The 19,509-nt window shown below is 35.9% G+C and overlaps 1 protein-coding gene across 1 annotated transcript in view; it reads left to right on the forward strand.

The window, feature by feature from the left end:
- The window catches only part of ZMYM4 (zinc finger, MYM-type 4), a 104,263-nt gene that overhangs the window by 23,255 nt on the left and 61,499 nt on the right, over positions 1-19,509 (forward strand). Inside the window, exon 2 of the mRNA XM_004678778.2 lies at positions 16,844-16,889. Within this exon, the coding sequence (XP_004678835.1) occupies positions 16,844-16,889 (46 nt within the window). The remainder of the gene's footprint in view (positions 1-16,843; positions 16,890-19,509) is intronic.

Consider the following 19,509-nt stretch of genomic DNA (forward strand, 5'->3'; position numbering starts at 1 on the left):
ACACTGCTGAGGGGAGCAGCGGGCGGGTCAGGAGAGGTCTGCCACGCCATGTGGTCACCTCCGGTGCAGGCGGGAATCCAGCGGAAGCAGCTTTAGATTCTCAGTGCAGTGCTTTAACCTGCTGCGCCACCAGGGAGGGCCGAATTTTATAAAACTTTTAAACCTTGTTTCCTTCTAAGTATTTTATAGTTTTAGGCTTATATTTTATGCTGTTGATCCATTTTGAGTTAATTTTTACATGTGGTGTAAGAGAACTCCATTCTTTTTTTATGTTGTATCAGTTTTTTTAAGCACCTTTTGTTGAGAAGGCCATCTTTTCCACACTGAATAGTCTTGGTACCCTTGTCAAAAATTATTTTCACCATTTATGTGAGGGTTTCCTTCTGAGTGCTCTGATTTATTCCATTGGTCAATATGTCTGTCTGTACTCTAGCACCACATCTTTTTAACTACTGTAGCATGGTAACTGGTTTTAAAATCAGAAAGTGAGTCTTTAAGGATTGTTCTCCCTTTTCAGAACTGCTTTGAATGTTTTGTGTCCCTTAAGATTCTATGAATACATGAATTTCAGGATGAGTGATTCTAGTTCTGTGAAAAATGTCATTGTGATTTTAGTAGTGATTGCACTGAATCTGTAGATTGTTTTGGGGTATTTATATTTTAACAATATTAAGTGTTAACAATAATCCATGGATGAGGGATGTGTCTCCTTTAATTTATGTCTTTAAATTAATTAAAAAATTTCCTTTAGAAGTATTTTGTAGTTTTTATTCAAATGAATTTCATTCATTTCAGATTATTCCCTTCTTTGGTGAAGTTAATTTCTAGGTATTTTATTCTTTTTTGATGTTATCATAAATGGAATTGTCTTTGTAATTTTCTTTACAGATTCTTCATTGTTAATATTTAGAAATGCAGTAGGTTTTGTGACTTGACTTTACTGAATTCCTTTATTTTAACAGTGCTTTTTGTGGAATCTTCTAGAGTTTTCCATGTAAAAGGTCATACTGTGAACAGAGGAAATTTTTCTTCTTTTGCAGTTTTGTTACCCTTACTATCTTTTTCTTGTCAAGTTACTCCAAGACATCTAACATAGACTTCCTTGGCTTGATCTTAGGGGAAGAACGTTCAGTCTTCTACCTTTGTATTTTCTGTGTCTTTTCATCTATATGGTCTTTATTATATTGAGATAGTGTCCTGTTCCTAGTTCATTGTTTTTGTTATGAAAGGGCATTATATTTGTCCAGTATTTTATCTGTATCAGTTGGGGTAAGTATGTATTCCTCCCCCAACCCCTTTCTGTTAATGTGGTTTGTTACATTGATCTGTTTTCATATGTTGAGCCATCCTTGCATTCCAGAGATAAATCCTATTTGATCATGGTATATAATCCTTTTAATTTGTTTTTAAATCAGTTTGCAGATGTTTTGTTCACAGTATTTGCTTCATTGTTCATAAGGAATATTCTTGTGTAGTCTTTTTTTTTTTTTGAAAGATTTATTTATTTATGCATACAGAACTGGGGTACAGGCCAGAGGTGCGGGGCAGTAAAAGGATTTACCAGAAACAAGTGGGGAGCAGAACAGGCAGATTGGTGAAGTACATTGCTGAGGGGAACAACAGGCAAGACAGGAGTGGTCTGCTGTGGGTCATCTCCCTGGCTGGGAATCAGGTGGCTATGGCTAGCTTTGCAGTGCTGTGCTAACCCATTGAGCCACCAGGGAGAGCCCAAATCTCATCTCATTTTTGATTTCAGTCATTTGAGTCTGCTGTATTTTTAGTTCATGTAACTAAATATTTGTCACTAGTAATTTATTCAGTGTATCACTTTTTGGTTTTATTTATTTTATTTTGCTATTTTTCTTTATCTTTTTTTTTTCTCTTGGTTAATCTCAAATCTTTGTTATTTTCTCCTTCTGTTCACTCTGGGTTTAGTTTGTTCTTTCTGGCTCCTTAAATTGTAAAATTATATTATTGATCTGATATCTATTTTATGAGGTAAGCTTTTATAATTATAAACATCTTCCTTAGTACAGCTTTAACAACATCTTCTACATTTTGGTGTATAGCTTTTTGTTTTCATTTGTCTCTATTTTCTTTGGTCTGTTTATTGCTAAAAGTGTGTTAATTTGGGGACATCTCTGGTGCACAAGGGGTTAAGTCTCAGCATGATGAAGCTGTCAGCAGCCACTGTAGCTGGAGTTTGATCCCTGGCCGGGGAGCTGACCCACATTGGACAGCAGCCCTCTCCTGTGTTACCCACTGCTTCCCTCAGCAGTGTATTTTCAGTTTTCAGTAGATCTGTCTATTTTGCTCTCCATTCTGTTTCTGGTGAATCCCCTCAACCACACCCACTTCTGGCCTACACCCTAGTTCTTGTATGCATAAGTAAATGAGGCTTTTAAGAAAGTGTTAATCTGCAAAAGATTTTGAATTTTGTAGATTAAATTGTGCTACAGATTTCTTAACTTTTTCCTTTCGTGGTTGGAGAAGATACAGTATATATTTTTCTAAATCTGTTGAGGCTTTATTGTGGTCTAATTTTTTTTTTAAATGTTGAGGCTTTATTGTGGTCTAATATTTAATTTAATATCTTGGAAAAATTCATGGGCATTTGTAAAGAATATATATAGTTGTTGCATAGAGTGTCCTGTTTATGTGTGTTCTAGTAGATTTATTGTGTGAAATCTCTTCATTTCTTTTGTCTACGTGGTGGTTCTATTATTAGATGCCCCCTCCCTCAAGCCTTTATTGCATATTAATAAAATAAATCTTTGGCTATATAGCAATGTTAAGCTTAAAAAATATTATAGCCCTGTAACTAGGGACAGATAGCATGAAGAAGGGATGATGAACACTAGTATGAAGGACTCCACCAATACACAGAATTTTTTTGTTCCGCAGATTGCTATTAAAAATCGAAAAGATGATACAATTCCAGTATGTAACATTTAATTTAGCATATGCCATTTAATACTTATTTAAGTATAATCTTGGAGCAACCTGCAATTTTTATTTTTTGCTTTTTCTTCTGTCAGTGTAGCCTTTATTATGGTGACTCTTACTTCTGTCCACTTCTCCCTCTCTCTGTCTTGTCCTTTATTTGTTTTTCATGGTCTTCTGGGCTCATTTGTTTTGTATCTACATTCCCACTAACTCTGCTTGCTGTTTCATCTGCTCCTCAATCCATGTGATAGCCATTGTCCTTTCTTTTTGTGCCCTTACTGACCTTTACTGTTTTTGCTACTATTACTGTTCATGTCTCTTATTTTCAAATGGTGTGAATTGCTGTAAAATCTTGGATGATACCTTTTACCCTATTAAATGTCCTCTCCAATTGCTGTTGCTTTCTTGCAGGGATGACTATGTACCTGTATGTTCTCAGTGTCTTTAACCTGGTAAATGTTGTGCCTTCTGTTTCTAGTGTTCCATCTGTTACTGAGAGTAGGGGATTAAAATCTCCATCTTTTTTTTGTAGAACCATGTCCCTCTTCAGTTCTTTCAGTTTTTACTTTATGTATTTTGATGGTCTCTTATTAGATATGTAACTGTTTTTCATTGTTATATCTTCTTACTGTATTGAACCTTTTTATTAATATGTAATATTTTAGCTTTGGTAACTTTCTTTTGTCTGGTAGTGGTATAACTATCTTTTGGTTACTGTACGCATCAAATACCTTTTTCTGTTCTTTAACCACCTACTTATTTGTATTTTTGTATCTAAATTGATTCTCTTCTAGACAGCATATAATTAGATCTTTTGTTTTTATCAATTCTGCAACTCTATTTTGATTAGCGAGCTTAAGACATTTACATTTATTTATTTATTTTAAAAAGATTTATTGATACATACAAGAGCTAAGGTCTATGACATAGGAGTTCAGGAAATGGGATGTCATGCGTGAGAGAATTCGCCAGATACACAGAGTGGGAACAGAACAGGTGGATTGACTGAAATACACTGCTTGGGAAGCAGAGAACAAGGCAGGAGAGGTCTGCAGTGCTATGTGTGGTCTAGCACACTGGCTGCAGTGGCTGTTAACAGCTTGATAGTGCTGAGACAATCTTTTGTGCCATTAGGGAGGGCCACATTTACATTTGAATTAATTAATGATAGGAGGGGCTTTTGTCATTTTGTTGTTTTCTGTGTTCCTTCTGTTTTTTATTCATTTCTTGGCATTAGTATTTTCTTTTGTGCTTAGTGATTTTTTTAGTGAAATGTGTAGAATTATTTTTTGTTAATTATAGAGTTATTCTTTATGGTTACCGCTAGAGTTATACTTAATGTACTAAAGGTATAACCTTAATTTAAATTTTTACAAGCTTATGGGGGCATCCTTGGTGGCACAGGGGTTAAATACACAACGCTATCAAGCTGTGGCAGCATGAGTTTCATCCTGGGCCAGCCAGAGAGCTGACCCATATGGCACAGCATATCTCCCATCTCGCCTCCTGCTTTCCTCAGCAGTGTATTTCAGTAGATCTGCCTGTTCTGCTCTCCACTGTCTCTGGTGAATTCTCTCACATCTCTTACCCTGCCCCTCTGGCCTACATCCCAATTCGTGTACACATACATAAATAAATTTTTAGAGTGTAACAGTGTGAATTCCTTAAAAAAATTTTATACCAAGTTAGTTTCAGTAACACAACAACTATGCTCTTTTATAGCTCCATCTCCACTGCTTGGTTACTGATGTCATAAAATTTCACCTTTATTTTTTATATAATAGTTTATTTTTCCATTATTTTGTGCATTTTTCCATCTCATTTGCCATCCCCTTGGGCTTCCCATCACCAAATCACCCATGTGCCATCACCATAGTCCAGTGCATTTTCCTCCCACTGCTGTTTCTGATCCCATTCCCCGCTGCACCCCCACAAAATGTCTCTGGTATATAGCTGTTCATCGTTATCATTATTTTCTCTCCTGTTCCATTACATTCCTGCTATGAAAGAAACCATCTGGTATTTTTCCTTTTCTTTCTGACTTGTTTCACTAAGCATGATCTTTTCCAGTTCCATCTATGTTGCTGCAAAAGACATGTGTTTTTTTTTTTTTGGTTGCTGAGTAATATTCCATTGTGTATATGTACCACATCTTTTTGATCCAGTCATCCATTTTTTTTGGAATTTGGGCTATTTCCATGTCTTTCCCATTGTGAATAAAGCAGCAATAAACATGGGGGTGCAGGTATCTTTTTGAATCTTTTTGTGTCTTTTGGGTAGATACCTAGGAGTGGGATTGCTGGGTTATAGGGAAGCTCCATGTTTAGCAATTTCAGGAGCCTCCAAACAGTTTTCCATAGTGGTTGTACTAATTTGTATTCCCACCAGCAGTACAGGAGAGTTCCTTTTTCTCCACATCCTTGCCAACATTTGTTGTTGCTAGTTGTTTGAAGATGTGCCATTCTTACTGGGATGAGATGGTATGTCATTGTGGTTTTAATTTGCATCTGCCTTATTACAAGTGTTGTTGAATGCAGTAATCTCTTAAGTTAAATAGAAAGCTAAATTTGGTGATGAGTAAGTTATAACAACAATAGTTTTTATGATTGCCCAGACATTTACTGTGTTTGATATCTTTGTTTCTTCATGTGGTTTTAAGTTAATGCCTGTTTTCCTTTTTTTTTTTTTTTTTTTTTTTAAAGATTTATTTATTTGTGCATACAGAACTGGGGTACAGGCCAGAGGCTCAGAGGCGGCGAGAGGCTTCACCAGAGACAGAGTGGGGAACAGAACAGGCAGATCGACAAAGTACACTGCTGAGGAGAGCAGCGGGCGGGTCAGGAGAGGTCTGCCGCGCCATGTGGTCACCTCCGGGGCTGCGAAAGTGGCTTTAGATTCTCAGTGCAGTGCTTTAACCCGCTGCGCCACCAGGGAGGGCCGCCTGTTTTCCTTTTACTAAAAGTTGCAGGACTCTTGAACATTTCCTTTAGCACCCCCCACCCCTTTTTTCTTAAGATTTAAAATTTTTCATTTATACATGCAGAACTGGGGTACACGCCAGAGGTGCAGGGGCAGTGAGAGGATTCACCAGAGACAGTGGGGAGCAGAACAGGCAGATTGACTGCTCAGAAGAGCAGCGGGCAGAATTGGAGACAGGAGAATTGGTCTGCCACACCATGTGGGTCACCTCGGGGACTGGGGATTGAACTCAACACTGAAGTGCTGCCGCTAGCTTGCAATACTGTGTCCTAACTCGTTGCACCACCAGGGAGGGTCCTCCTTTAGCAACTCTAATGGCAATGAACTTCCTCTGCTTTTGTTATCTACAAAACCTTATTTTCTCCATAATTTTTAAGATACAGGTTTTTCAGGTATAGGATTCTTGGCTTACTGTTTTTACTTTTAGCACTTTGATGTGTCCGTTCACTGACTTGGCTTTCAAGATTTCTGATCTGAAATCTGCTTACATATTTACCTAGGATTCCTGTATTTGATGAGTCTTGAATATGGTGAGTTATTTCTCTTGCTGCTTTCAAGATTCTCTTTTTTTTCTTGGATTGTGCAATGGCTTGTGTGGCTCGGTTTGATTTTAGCTTACTTGGGGATTTGTTGAACTTCTTGGATGTCATACTTACTACTTTTGTCAACTTTAGGAAAATGTTAGTCATTCTTTTTTCAGATATTCTGCTTGTTCCTTTCTCTGTCTTTTCCTTTTGTGATTACCATAATGCGTATCTTGACCCACAGGTAGTGTCTGTTCCTTTTTCTTACATATTTTGTCTTTCTGTTCCTCAGATCCAAATTTTCCATTGTCTTATGTTTTGTTTTGCGGATTCTTCTGTCTATTCACACCTGCCTTTGAATTACACTTTAATTCAAGTGTACTGTACTTTCCCTAATATATCTTTGGGTTTTTATAAGTTTTCTATTTATTTATAGAAACAGCAGGGTAGATGCTGCTGTGCTGAGAGATGAAAGTGACAAACACTTCCTTTCCAAAACTTACCCCTGGAAGTAGCAAGCTTTTAATATATTCTAGATTTACAAAATTAGTTGCAACAGACAAATTGTCCATGTGCAAATTATTTTCTAGGTGGGAAGACAGAATTCTGATGCTTCTTGCTGTTTCATTATCTCATAATTTCAATACATAAGTAGCTTTAACATTTTATTTTTTAGTAGTTTGTTGCTTGTATATAGAAATAAATTTGGGTTTTGTATTATCTTAAAAGTATAAATTCATTAATTGTGGAGGCATTTTGGAGATTTCTTATATTTATTCATATGATCACATTGAATAATGATGACATTTTCTCTGCCTTCTTAATTATTTACTATATCTTTTAAATTATTTTTCTTTTATTATTGGATTGACTAGGTCTTTACATGCAGTGTTGAATTAAGTAATGAATGGAATTCCTTGCTTTATTCTCAGTTTTAGGGTGAAAGCATTTAGTCTTTCACCATCAAGTAATTTATTTGTATACTTTTAATAGATTTTCTCAGACTTAGAAAATTATATAACTCATTTGCTGAGAGTTTAGTTTATGTATTAGAGTTACATTTTGTCACATGCTTTTGCTCCATGTACTTGAAAATCATTTGGCTTATTTTTTAATCTGTTCACTTGGCTTTTGAATGTTAAACCAGCCTTGCATTCCTGCAGAAAATTCCATGTGCTCATGATGTGTGTGTTAATAATACTTTTTATATGTTGTTGGATTGTCTTTTGTAAAACTTTAGTTAGAAGTTTTGTGTCTTTATTCATGTTCAACATTAATTAGTAGTTTTATTTTCTTGAACTGTCAGATGTTATTGGAGTTATAAGTTGAGTATGGAAATATGCCTTCTAAATTTTGAATATGTTTGGGTATGATTAATTTTTTTAAAGGTTTATTTATGCATACAGAACTGGGGTACAGATTAGAGGTACGGGGGCAGTGAGAGGATTCACCAGAGACAGAGAGGGGAGCAGAATAGGCTGACTGACGACGTACACTGCTGAGGGGAGCAGCTGGTAGGTCAGGAGAGGTCTGTTGAACCATGTGGATCACCTGTGGGGCTGGGGATTGAACTCATGCTGAAGTGACTTTAGCTTCTTAGTGCTGTGCTTTAATCCACTGTGCCACCAGGGAGGGCCCCTAACTTACCCCTTTAATGCCTATGGAAGTATAGTTGTGTTCCTTCTTTCATTCCTGGTATTGCCAGTTTGTGTATATTTAACTAGTCTAAAGGTTTTTAAGTTATATTGATATTCTGAAACAACTAGCTTTTGATTTATTTTTGAGTTTTCAGTTGATTTTTGCTCGTATCTTTCTTATTTCTTTTTTTTTTCGGGCTTACTTTGCTCTTTCTTCCTAACCTCTTGATTTGATGCCCTTTTAAAAAAAGGTAAGTATTTATAAAGCTATGAACATCACTAAGCACTGGTTTAAGTGCTCCCCAGAATGCTTGGTAAGTTTTGTTTTTATTATTCAGTTCAAAATATTGTCTAATTTTTTGGGATTTTTGTACTTTCACTTTTAATATGTCTTATTTAGGAGCATATTTAGTGTACAGATACTGGTAATTTTTTAAAGTGATACCCCAGTTAACACTTCTGAGGCCAGTGAATATGTCCTTTATTATTTATTTATTTATTTTAAAAGAATTATTTATGCATAAAGAACTGGGGTACATGCCAGAGGTGCAGGGGTGGTGAGAGTATTCACCAGTGACAGAGTGGGTTGCAGAACAGGCTGACTGAAGTACACTGCTGTGGGGATCAGCGAGTGGGATAGGAGAGGTCTGCCATGCCATGTGGTCACCTCCGGGGCAGGGATCAAACTCATGCTGAAGTGCTTTAGCTTCTTAGTGCTGTGGTTTAACCCGCTGCGCCACTAGGGAGGGTCCTGTCCTTTATTTTTTTTAGGCTCTTTTTTATGTCTTTGTATATAGTATGTCTTGATTTTTTTTTGTGTACACTTAAAAATGTATATACTACTATTATTTAATATTTCTATAAATATAAAATAGTTTATAGTTTAGTTTAGGCCCTCCTTGGTGGCACAGTGGGTTAAAGTGCAGCAACTGCAAGCTAACTGCAGCCACTTCAGTGAGAGTTCGATCCCTGGCCATGGAGGTAATCCACATGACACAGCAGATCTCCTGACCCGCCCACTGCTCCCCTCAGCAGTGTATTTTGTCAGTCTGCCTGTTCTGCTTCCCACTCTGGTGAATCCTCTCACCATCTCTGCACCTCTTGCCGGCATAATTCTGTATGCATAAAAAAATACTTAAAAAAAATAGGTCAAGTTTATTAATAGGTTTGTCAAAATTTTCTGTGTCTTCCATGGGGATTACAACTGAGATGGAAAAAGCCACAAAATGATCTAAAAATAAACTATTACAATTTTAAAAAAAAGAACCTCTGTAAAATATATGTATGTTACTATGGAGATGGGGCTGACCCACACATTGCTATCCAATGGGATTAGTCAGTTTCCTTACAGAAAAAAAAATTTTTTTCTGTGTTTTCATTTATTTTTTTTCTCTAGTAGTTCCTCAACTACTAATGGAACTATAAATCATAATTAAAGATTTTATGTTTATCACTTAAGTTCAGTCTTGTGCTTCATGTATTTTAAAATCAACTTTATTTGACATTAGTGTAGATACATCAAGATTATAATGTTTATATAATTGGGTCTTACCTTGTTCTCAAATAAGATGTTTTAAATTTTTGTGTTTTTTCCTTTAGAATTAATGTAATTACTTATCTGGAAGGGCTTACTCTCCATTTTGGTATATTTTTCATTTTTCCCATTCACTCTTTGTTCCATTTGAGTGTTTAGGTGGCTTCAGCTTCAGGGTCATTTTTTGTATTCATACATGATATTGCAAAGTGAGTATTGGCAGATAAAAATGCTCTTGCATAGCTAATTTGTTACATCTTTCAACTTGATAAAAGGTATTATAATATCAATATGAATAAGTTTGTAGTACAGGTAAGGAATTTTTGAATTGGAATAGTATAGTGAAAGATTAGCCATTACTGTGGGTGGGAGCATGTGAAGGAAGAGATTTGGAAATTTAATGAGGAAGTTGTCTTTTGTAAGCATAAAACTTATTTTTAAGCCTCTAATCTTTGATTACTGAAAAATTTGTACTCTATAGAGTGTTTCAGGTTTTTCATGTAAGCAAAATTGAATTTATTAGTGAATTAAAGGTATTTTGTTGCTCTTTTATTTGTATTATTATTTTTTTAAAGATTGATTTATTTATGCATACAAGAACTAAGTTGTAGCCTAGAGGTGTGTAGTTAAGAGGATTCACCAGAGACAGAGTGGGGAGCAGAATTGCTGAGGGGAGCAGTGGGCAAGGCAGGAGAGGTCTGTTGGCCGAGAATTGAACTTGTGTTGCAGTGGCTGCTGATATTTTCATAGTGTTCAGGCTTAATCCCCCTGTTGAGCTTTTTTATATGTTAGGCAATGTTGTAGGTAAATTTCAGCAGTACGGAATAGATAAAAGTCTCTAGAGATTTTTAAACTTCACCCTACTTTAACAAATATGAACTACAGTTTTCTTGAAGTCTTGGGGTATTTTTTGCAGGTTCTGATGAAAGAAACTAGATAGTTTTTTTTTTTTGTAACTAATGGCTTTTATCAAAAGGTTTATTTTCACTAATTTTTACAAAATGGTGTTAAAACTCCAGGTTTGTATTACCTCTTTTATTTGTCAATAGATTATCTACAAAAAGAAATGCGATATTTTGTGATACATCATTAGAAATATGTATGGGTACTTGATTCCTTAATAGCAATACCCAACTTTGGAGTGAAATTTTTATGGTTTTAATCATAGATAATATTTGCTGTAGTACAGCTCAGAAAGAGAATTAATTGTTCAGGAAGTGGGGAATCTGTTGATTGTTTGAAATGATGAAATTTTGTTTGAAATTAGGTTGGAGTTTATTATTGAATTATGACAGGAAAACCTTAAATGGTGTGCAAAATGATCCAACAGCATTAAACTTTCTGAAAGGTTGGGTGAACTACAGATCATTTATAATAGGTATTGGGAATGGGAATGTATTGATAACATGAAGGCAGGAAAAGATGAAGTAGAAAAGGAAGACAGGGCCAGAGTTTGTATATGTAGTTAATTGTGAATTGAATTTTGTTTCGTTATATTTTAATTAATCATTGCTGGTTAATTGGAATGCTATTGATTTCTTAAACATTACATTTTGTACAGTCACTCTACAAAATAACTAATACGTTTTTGGTCTGTTTTCTTGGATTTTTGAAGTAATAGACAAGCATACAATACTGATAACCGTTCCTTTTAACTTCTTTTTTTAAAGATTTATTTATTATGCTTACAGAATTTGGGTACAGGCCAGAGGTGTGGTGGGTAAGAAATTTTACCAGAGACAGGGTGGGGAGCAGAACAGGCAGATCTACTGAAATGCACTGCTGGGGGAGCAGTGGGCAGGTCAGAAGAGGTCTGCCACACCATGTGGGTCAGCTCCCTGGTGGGGGATTGAACTTGTGCTGTAGTGGCTTCCGAGAGCTTCATAATGCAGTGCTTTAACCTATTGTGCCACCAGGGAAAGCCCTTCTTTTAACTTTTTATACTTTACATTCTTACTGCATCAGCTAGCATTTTCAGGAAAAGGAAAAATAGTGGTAATAATATTTTAATGGTAATTAAATAGTAAATATTTGATCTTGTGTGCCAACTGTGGTTGACTATTAAAAAAAAAAAAGACTTACTTGCTCATTTTGCATACAAGAAGTGGGTTTTAGTGTAGGCAGAGGTTCATGCATCACCACCACTGGTGAGAGGATTGACCAGTAACAGAGTGGGGAGCAGAACAGGCCAAGCTACTGAAATACACTGCTGAGAGGAGCAGCAGATGAGAGAGGAGAGAGTTCTCCTCTACCATGTGGCTTAACTCCCTGCCGGGGGATCAAAATTATGCTGCAGTGGTTGGCCATGGCTTGATAGTGCTTAGACTTAACCCATTGAGGGAGACCCCTGCAATTGACTATTAATAGATACTTGGTAATTTTGAATTGAGAACAATTCTGATTAGCATATCTATACTTTGTGGCCAAAAATGGCAGTGGTTGACTAGTGGCAGAAGGAAGAGAGTAAGGGAATTTTAGGTATCAAGTATTTACGCCTTTATTTATTACTTCCTTAATTTCCTTGGACTGATAGTTTGAGATAAATTTTTCTTTAGTTATTAGTTATATTCTATCTTTGTATTTGTTAAACTTAAAAGTTAGAAAGTGCTTATAAAATACTTGTGTTATCACACATGGTCAAATGGCATGATTTTAAAAAAGTATTGCTATGAGTATATTACTGAATTTAAAAATGATCTTGTCTTAAAATCTAGCATCAATTGTCATTTATCCAGTGTGGGTTTTATTTCTTCTTCTTCTTTTTTTTTTTTAAGCAAGTGTGATCTCTCAGTAGGGTCAGATATGTTTGGAAAATGCTGGGTGATATAAAGCAGCTCAGGTTTTATTAGTTTGAGGTTTCTTTTTTATTCTATCTCTTTAAGTTGTACTTTTTTAAATTATTTTTTTTTATTGAGGAAACATTGTTTACAATGCTGTATATGATTTAGAGATAACAGCGTCACACCTCTTCAGATCTGTTACCATACCACGTCCACCACCAAAATACCCATAAACCTCCCCCTCCCTTTCCATGTACTCCTCCTTATGCCCCCTTAATCCTTGCCCTCTCGTAATCTCAGCTGTGCAGTCAACATTAATAGGTTTGTTTTGGTTTAATTCCCCCCCTTTGCTCTGTTTCTCTATTAGTGAAATCACCTGGTATTTGTCTTTTTTTTTTCTCATTTCACTTAGCACAATTCCCTCCAGTTTTATCCATGTTAGTGTAAATGACATGATTTCAACTTTGGTTGAATCAACTGTTGGTCACTTGGGTTATTACCATAATATGATTATTTTAAATGGTGCTATAGTGAAAATAGTTCTGTATTTATTCCTTCAAGTTAGTATTTTTGAATTCTTCGGGTAAATGGAGTTGCTGGAGCATAAGATCATCTGTTTTAGTATTTCCAGAAACCTCCATACTGTTATCCAGTGGAACTGATCCAGTCTACATTTTTTTTTAAAAGATTTATTTATTTATTCATACAGAACTGGGGTACAGGCCAGAGATGTGGAGGGTGAGAGGATTCACCAGAGACAGAGTGGGGTGCAGAACAGGCAGATCGACGAAGTACACCGCTGAGGGGAGCAGCGGGCGGGCCAGGAGAGGTCTGCCACGCCATGTGGTCTCCTCCGGGGGCAGGCGGGAATCGAACTCATGCGGAAGTGGCTTAAGCTTCTTTGTGCAGTGCTTTAACCCGCTGCGCCACCAGGGAGGGCCCCAGTCTACATTTTTACTAGCAGTGTTTGAGGGTCTCCTTGTGTTGTTGCCAAGTTTGTATTTTTAGATCTGTTAATATTTGCCTTTTATATTTTGCCTTTTCTTCCTTTAATGAATGTATTTTGGTGATTATTATGGCTTACTGATGTATTTATTAGTGATGTATAATTCCCATCTCTGTATATTGTTAGCTATTTTAGCAGTAGGTCTGTTTTACCTGATACAGGTATAGTGGTCCCTGCCTTTTTGGGGATCCTGTTTGCAACTTGGATTGTTTTTCAATCATTTAACACCATATTTGTTTTTGAGTTCAAATATGTGTCCTAGAGACAACAGAAAGTTGCATTTTGTTTTCTTATTCAGTCAGCTCTCTGTTACCTAGGTCCTCTGCCATCTAACAACAAATGTCATTATTTGATCCTCTGTTTGATCTTTTCTACTTCTGTAGCATTCTCTAGAATTTTTAAAATCACATCAGTTGAACTTTATAAATCCTGAATATCTTGTCTTTTTTTTTTTTAATTTGTGCAATCCCCTTTGTTCTGAGTGAGTCTTCTCACCAGAGACAGACTAGGGAGCAGAATAGGTAGATTTACTGAAATACACTGCTAGGGGGAGCAGTGTGGGACACCGAAGTCTGCTGTCCCATATGTGGGTCAGCTTCCTGGCTGGGGGTTGAACTCAGGCCATAGCAGTGTTAACATGATAGTACTGAGACTTAACCCTTACACTGCCAGAAAGGCACTCTTGTTATTTCTTTATTTAAATTTCCAAAAAAAAAAAAAAGTCAGTCAGTAGTTGACTCTCCTTATCAAGAAGTTTTTTTTTTTTTTTTTAAGATGACTTCTTTTATTGGGGGGGAAAGCATGTCAATGCTATATGTGTATACATATAAAGGTGTATGTTTCTCTATGCTTCCATTGCACAGTCAGGAAAACCATGATATCCTCACGCTCTGTGGATAATAATTACCTCTGCCAAATGGGTAGAAGTTTTTTTTTTTTTTAAAGATTTATTTATTTGTGCATACAGAACCGGGGTACAGGCCAGGGGCGGTGAGAGGCTTCACCAGAGACAGAGCGGGGAACAGAACAGTCAGATCGACGAAGTACACTGCTGAGGGGAGCAGCGGGCGGGTCAGGAGAGGTCTGCCACGCCATGTGGTCACCTCCAGGGCAGGCGGGAATCGAACTCATGCGGAAGCGGCTTTAGATTCTCAGTGCTGTGCTTCAACCCGCTGCGCCACCAGGGAGGGCCCTGGGTAGAAGTTTTAATAAATGAAAAGATCTACTTTATCAAGAAGTTTCAGTAAATGAAAAGATTTTCATTAAAGTTAGGTAAACTTAGCACAGGAAATTATTTATGAGAAGCTTCATTATATTCAACTTTCTATTTGTTTTAACAAATTTGAATGACCAAGTAGTGTCTCCCTAGTTAATCAACCTTATTTCTGTAATCTCCGAAGTTTTTAAAATGCCCTATCTTTATGGAAGAACTTCTCATTGTGTTTTTAAAGTAGCTTTTTTGTGATAGAACTCATGCTATGCATTTCACCCATTCAATCATGTATTTTCATACTTCAGTACATTCATAGTTTGACAGCCACAGTCAACTCTACAGCATTTTTATCATCCAAAAGAGAAACCCTGTACGTATTAGCAATCAATCCCTATTCTGCTCCCCTCACCCTTATCTCCTCTCAGCCTTAGGCTGCCACTAATCAATTTAGTACTTATGGTTTTGAAACATTGTCAGCAAAAGAACTTGTAGGATGATATTGTGTCTTTTTTGTAAACAAGCACATAGATTGTTTTGTATCCATATGAGATTTCACAAAAATAAATTTTATTTATTTATTTTTTTTTTAAAGATTTATTTGTGCATACAGAACTGGGTACAGGCCAGAGGGGCAGGGGCGGTGAGAGGCTTCACCAGAGACAGAGTGGGGAGCAGAACAGGCACTGCTGAGGGGGGAGCATTGGGCAGGTTAGGAGAGGTCTGCTGAGCAATGTGGGTCAGCTTGCTGGCTGGGGATTGAACTCATGCTGAAGTGGTGGCTAGCTTCGCAGTTCTGTGCTTTAACCTGCCACCAGGGAGGGCCCACATAATAAAATTCTTTCAGAAATCTGACATCATTGGTTGTCTGTTTACATTTATCAGAAATTGATTACTGCTTTGTTTCCTATGCAGTTATATTGGTAGCTAAGTGGTTTCATTTCCATTGACTTTCTTCCTTGAATGAGACACACTCTGGTTTATAGTCAATAATCTTTATCAAGAACTATCCTTCCTTGTGATATTGCCTCACTAATGAGAGTAAGCAGAGGAATTTGGAATGCTTGCACTTGCCAAAGTGAGGAGGCATTTAAAGATTAGGGTTAGACCCTGCTAGTGTTTCTAGCTCTTGGGAAAAGTTGCCTGTGCTTTACTTTTTCCCTGCTTTGCGTCTATTTTAAAGTCTGTAATTACTCTCTTTGGCTCTGCTCTGTCATACAGCAAGTCCTTAAACAATGTCATTCACTCAATCTTATGACGTAAATGAAAATAACTACTTGAGAAAAGAGTTATTCCCCACCAGGGATACTTACTATCTGTATAGCTTGCAGTTCTTCCTATGTCTGCATGGGTTTTCTCTGGGTAATGTGGTTTCCTCCCACATCCCAATGATGTACACATTGGGTTAATTATTGTGTCTAAATTGTTCCAGTCTAAGCGAGTGTGGGCACATGTGAGTGTGCACTGCAATGGAGGGGTAGCCTATGTAAGTTGTTTCCTGTCTTGTATCCTTAGCTGCTTGTATAAGCTCTGACCCCCAGAGACCCTAAGCTGAAGTATGAGGGTGGGAAAATAAATGAGTACAGATTATTATTACATATTGTTAGTGTTTTGAGTCTTTATTTGGAAGTTTGATGATAATTTTGTGACCAGAAATATGTTCTTAACTCTTGTAAATTAGTCTCTGGTAAAATTTTTTAATGTGTAGTTCCACTTGAAGTTTTTAAATAACCTATAGTCAATGTTAAGTGAAGACTTAACTGTACTCATTGGCACCATTCCTGTAATATGGTTTACTTCTCTTTTAAGAGCAGCAAATCTCTGACTTGAGCCTAAGAGCAAACCTACTGCAGTTGATTATTCTGTTTAGTTTTGACTAGCTGTCTTATATAGTCTTTAGTAAGTGTTGGCAGGTATCAGAATTGTCAGCTATATCATTATTATTACATAAATGTACGTGTCTATGAATTCCTCTAATAATGTATAATTTAGCTTTTTTCCCCTTTTTTTTAATTGCAAGGCTCTATATTTTCTTCATTATTAGTTTGGGGACTTTAGAGAATTTTTGATCATTCTAAATTTTGCCTTTCTGCAGTCATTTTATGTAGTATATTTACAAAATTTGGGTGAGAAATTATAGAGCTCTTAGGAAATTATAACCAAAAGTATGATAGAATATGAAAGTAATGTTTCTTTTTTTTCTTTTTTTTTTTTTTTGCTTTTTCAGTTTGAGCAGAAAACTGGTGCAGTTTTTGATGAAATTGTAGAAAACTGTAAGTACCATTGTAGAAAAAAAACCATGTCTTTAGGTAGAGAAAAATGTAAGTCTAAATGGAGCACTTTATATAACTAGTTAAGGCTGATTAACATGATGGTCCAAATTTAAGATTGTTAATAATACTTTCTGCAAATTAATGAGTCGTAATATTCTTTTTTAAAGTAAATATTTTAAAATATTTAATGTTGAAATATAGCCAAGCTTGTATATGTGTGAAACATACAAAGATTTATACTTCAGCACTCAGTGACGGTTTTTACTTTGTGTATAAGGTCTTTTAATTTTCTCTTTAGATTCTTTCCATATTAAATGGTTTTATTAAAAAATTTTTGTTCTTTATAATTATAAAAGTAATACATTCAATTTTATAATATAAAAATTAATAGAAAATAAGACTACTTCTTTACCATTCTCCAAATAAACCATTTTTAAGAGTTTAATATATATCTTTCCAGACTTTTTATATGAATGTACATACATTTATATATGTTAGTTGGGGATTATGTATGTGTAGGTATCATAATTAATACAATTCTGTCTAAATAGCTTTCTCTGAATATAGACCTCTTACATCCTTTGTCTTAGCTATTCAGCATTTTATTATGTAACTGAACTATAATTTAACCACCTTCCTGTTTTATATATGTATAAATATTTTTAAGTTTTGACTTACAAACAATATTGAGTAATGTACTTCTCTTTGTCTACTTATTGAAGTACTTCTTTAGGATAAATTCTAAAAGTAAAAATTTCCAAGTATATTTGTATGTTTTTCTATGAAGGATAAGTTTTGCTTAGAATTCCTGCGTCAAGGGGGAATGTTCTTGTCTTTTTAAGTTTACTTCCACCAAAAGGTTATATGAGTAATGTTTTTCTCTTTGGCATTATTTGTGAGCATTTACAGTGTTTTGGACTACATATTGAGAAATTACAAGCAACAGGAATAGACTCTAGCTTATTCAGAAGAAGCCATTGTGAACATATATTGGGATATTTTATAGAATTTAGGGAAGAGAATTAAGAACAAACTTCCTCCAGGGAATTTGGTGAATCGATTATGGGTCAGTTTTCTATTGTGTTCTCAGAAGACAGTTGCACTCTGATGACTTTTAGTGTTTTGGTATATCCATTTTACAATTCAATTTCCTAGGAAAAAGATTATGATTAGTCAGTCTTGTGCCTGATGTTAATCTTTTGAGCTAATCATCTATGCCAGGGAAAACAGGATCAGGTATTAAAACATGACTGTTAGTAGGTATCATTCAATCACTGCTTCTCATTTTCAGCAAGTAATTTTTGATTACCTGCTTCTGGTTACACCTTTGTACAAGTCTTGTAATAGAAATTAATCAAGTTGCTTTTTAATAGGATTTTAATCTGATGATTTATCTGTTACAGATGTTGCAGTAACGCTTTAAATAGGGTAGCAGGAATCTTAAAACAGTAATTAAGCTTCTGTACATGTGTACCGATACCCAACATTTAGGGTTTATGTTTTTGGTATTTGGTGATTTTTTGTTCCACAATTTCAAACAATTTTTGGTTAGAGATTTACAAACAGGGGATTTTACACTAAATGTTTAGTGTAAATGGTATGATAAAGATTATACTTTATGTCCTGCTTTCAGGTAGTTTATCATTAAAGAGTTGTACTGAAGGCTCTGGAGGTAGAGGAGCAACTAGTTTTTGAGAGGAGAATGGCTTTTATTCATGAAGGGGAATTCAAGAACATAGATACTTTATCCAGGAGAAAAAAGTCTGCTACATAGCTGTTAATTTCTGTGTGTGTGTATATGAGAGAGAGAGAGTGAGAGAGATTGATTGAGAAGTTCCGCCTTTTAAGTTTTGATGGCAACCTCATTATAAGGGCACTGTTGATTTAACCATTGAGCACTAATAATTGAACTCTCTCGTGTCTCTGTAGTCTGGGGGTAGGACGGAAATGCTGATTATCAGTTCCCATTTTTAGGTGCTTCCCTCAAAGTTACCTCACTTAACATAAGGGAAGATTTTTAAAAAATATTTATTTATTTATGCATATAAGAACTGGGATATAGACCAAAGGTACAATGGGTGAGAGGATTCACCAGAGACAGAATGGGGAGCAGAACAGGCAAATGTACTGAAATACACTGCTGAGGGAGCAGTGGGCAGGTCAGGAGAGGTCTGCTGTGTCAAGCGGGTCACCTCCCTGGCTGGGAATCAAACTCATGTTGCAGTAGCTGCAGACAGCTTGTTAGTGTTGCCCTTTAACTCATTGTACCACCAACGAGGCCTTGCTAATCATCTTTAATAAGTAATAAAATCAAATTGTTCTGAATATTACATTGTTTTCAAATTATTTTTCCCTCTGTGGGGACGAATAAAACAAACATAACTTAGTGAAAGTGACTAGAAGTTCATTGACTGTAGAGTGAGCAATGGCATACTTTAGTAGTTCCACAGTGATAACACATATTTAAATGAGAACAGGAAAATAAACTAGTACTTTTTAGTCGTGACTACTTGAGAAAACATTCATTTTGATAAATTCAAGAGACAGGGTTGACCACTTGGTGGAGGTTTTGTGGAAGAAATGCAACTGTCTGCTACGAGGTTAAGGAATCATTTTTTCT

Source organism: Condylura cristata, unplaced genomic scaffold (genome assembly GCF_000260355.1).
Source record: "Condylura cristata isolate star-nosed mole 26May11 unplaced genomic scaffold, ConCri1.0 scaffold00008, whole genome shotgun sequence".
Classification (NCBI taxonomy): Eukaryota; Metazoa; Chordata; class Mammalia; order Eulipotyphla; family Talpidae; genus Condylura; species Condylura cristata.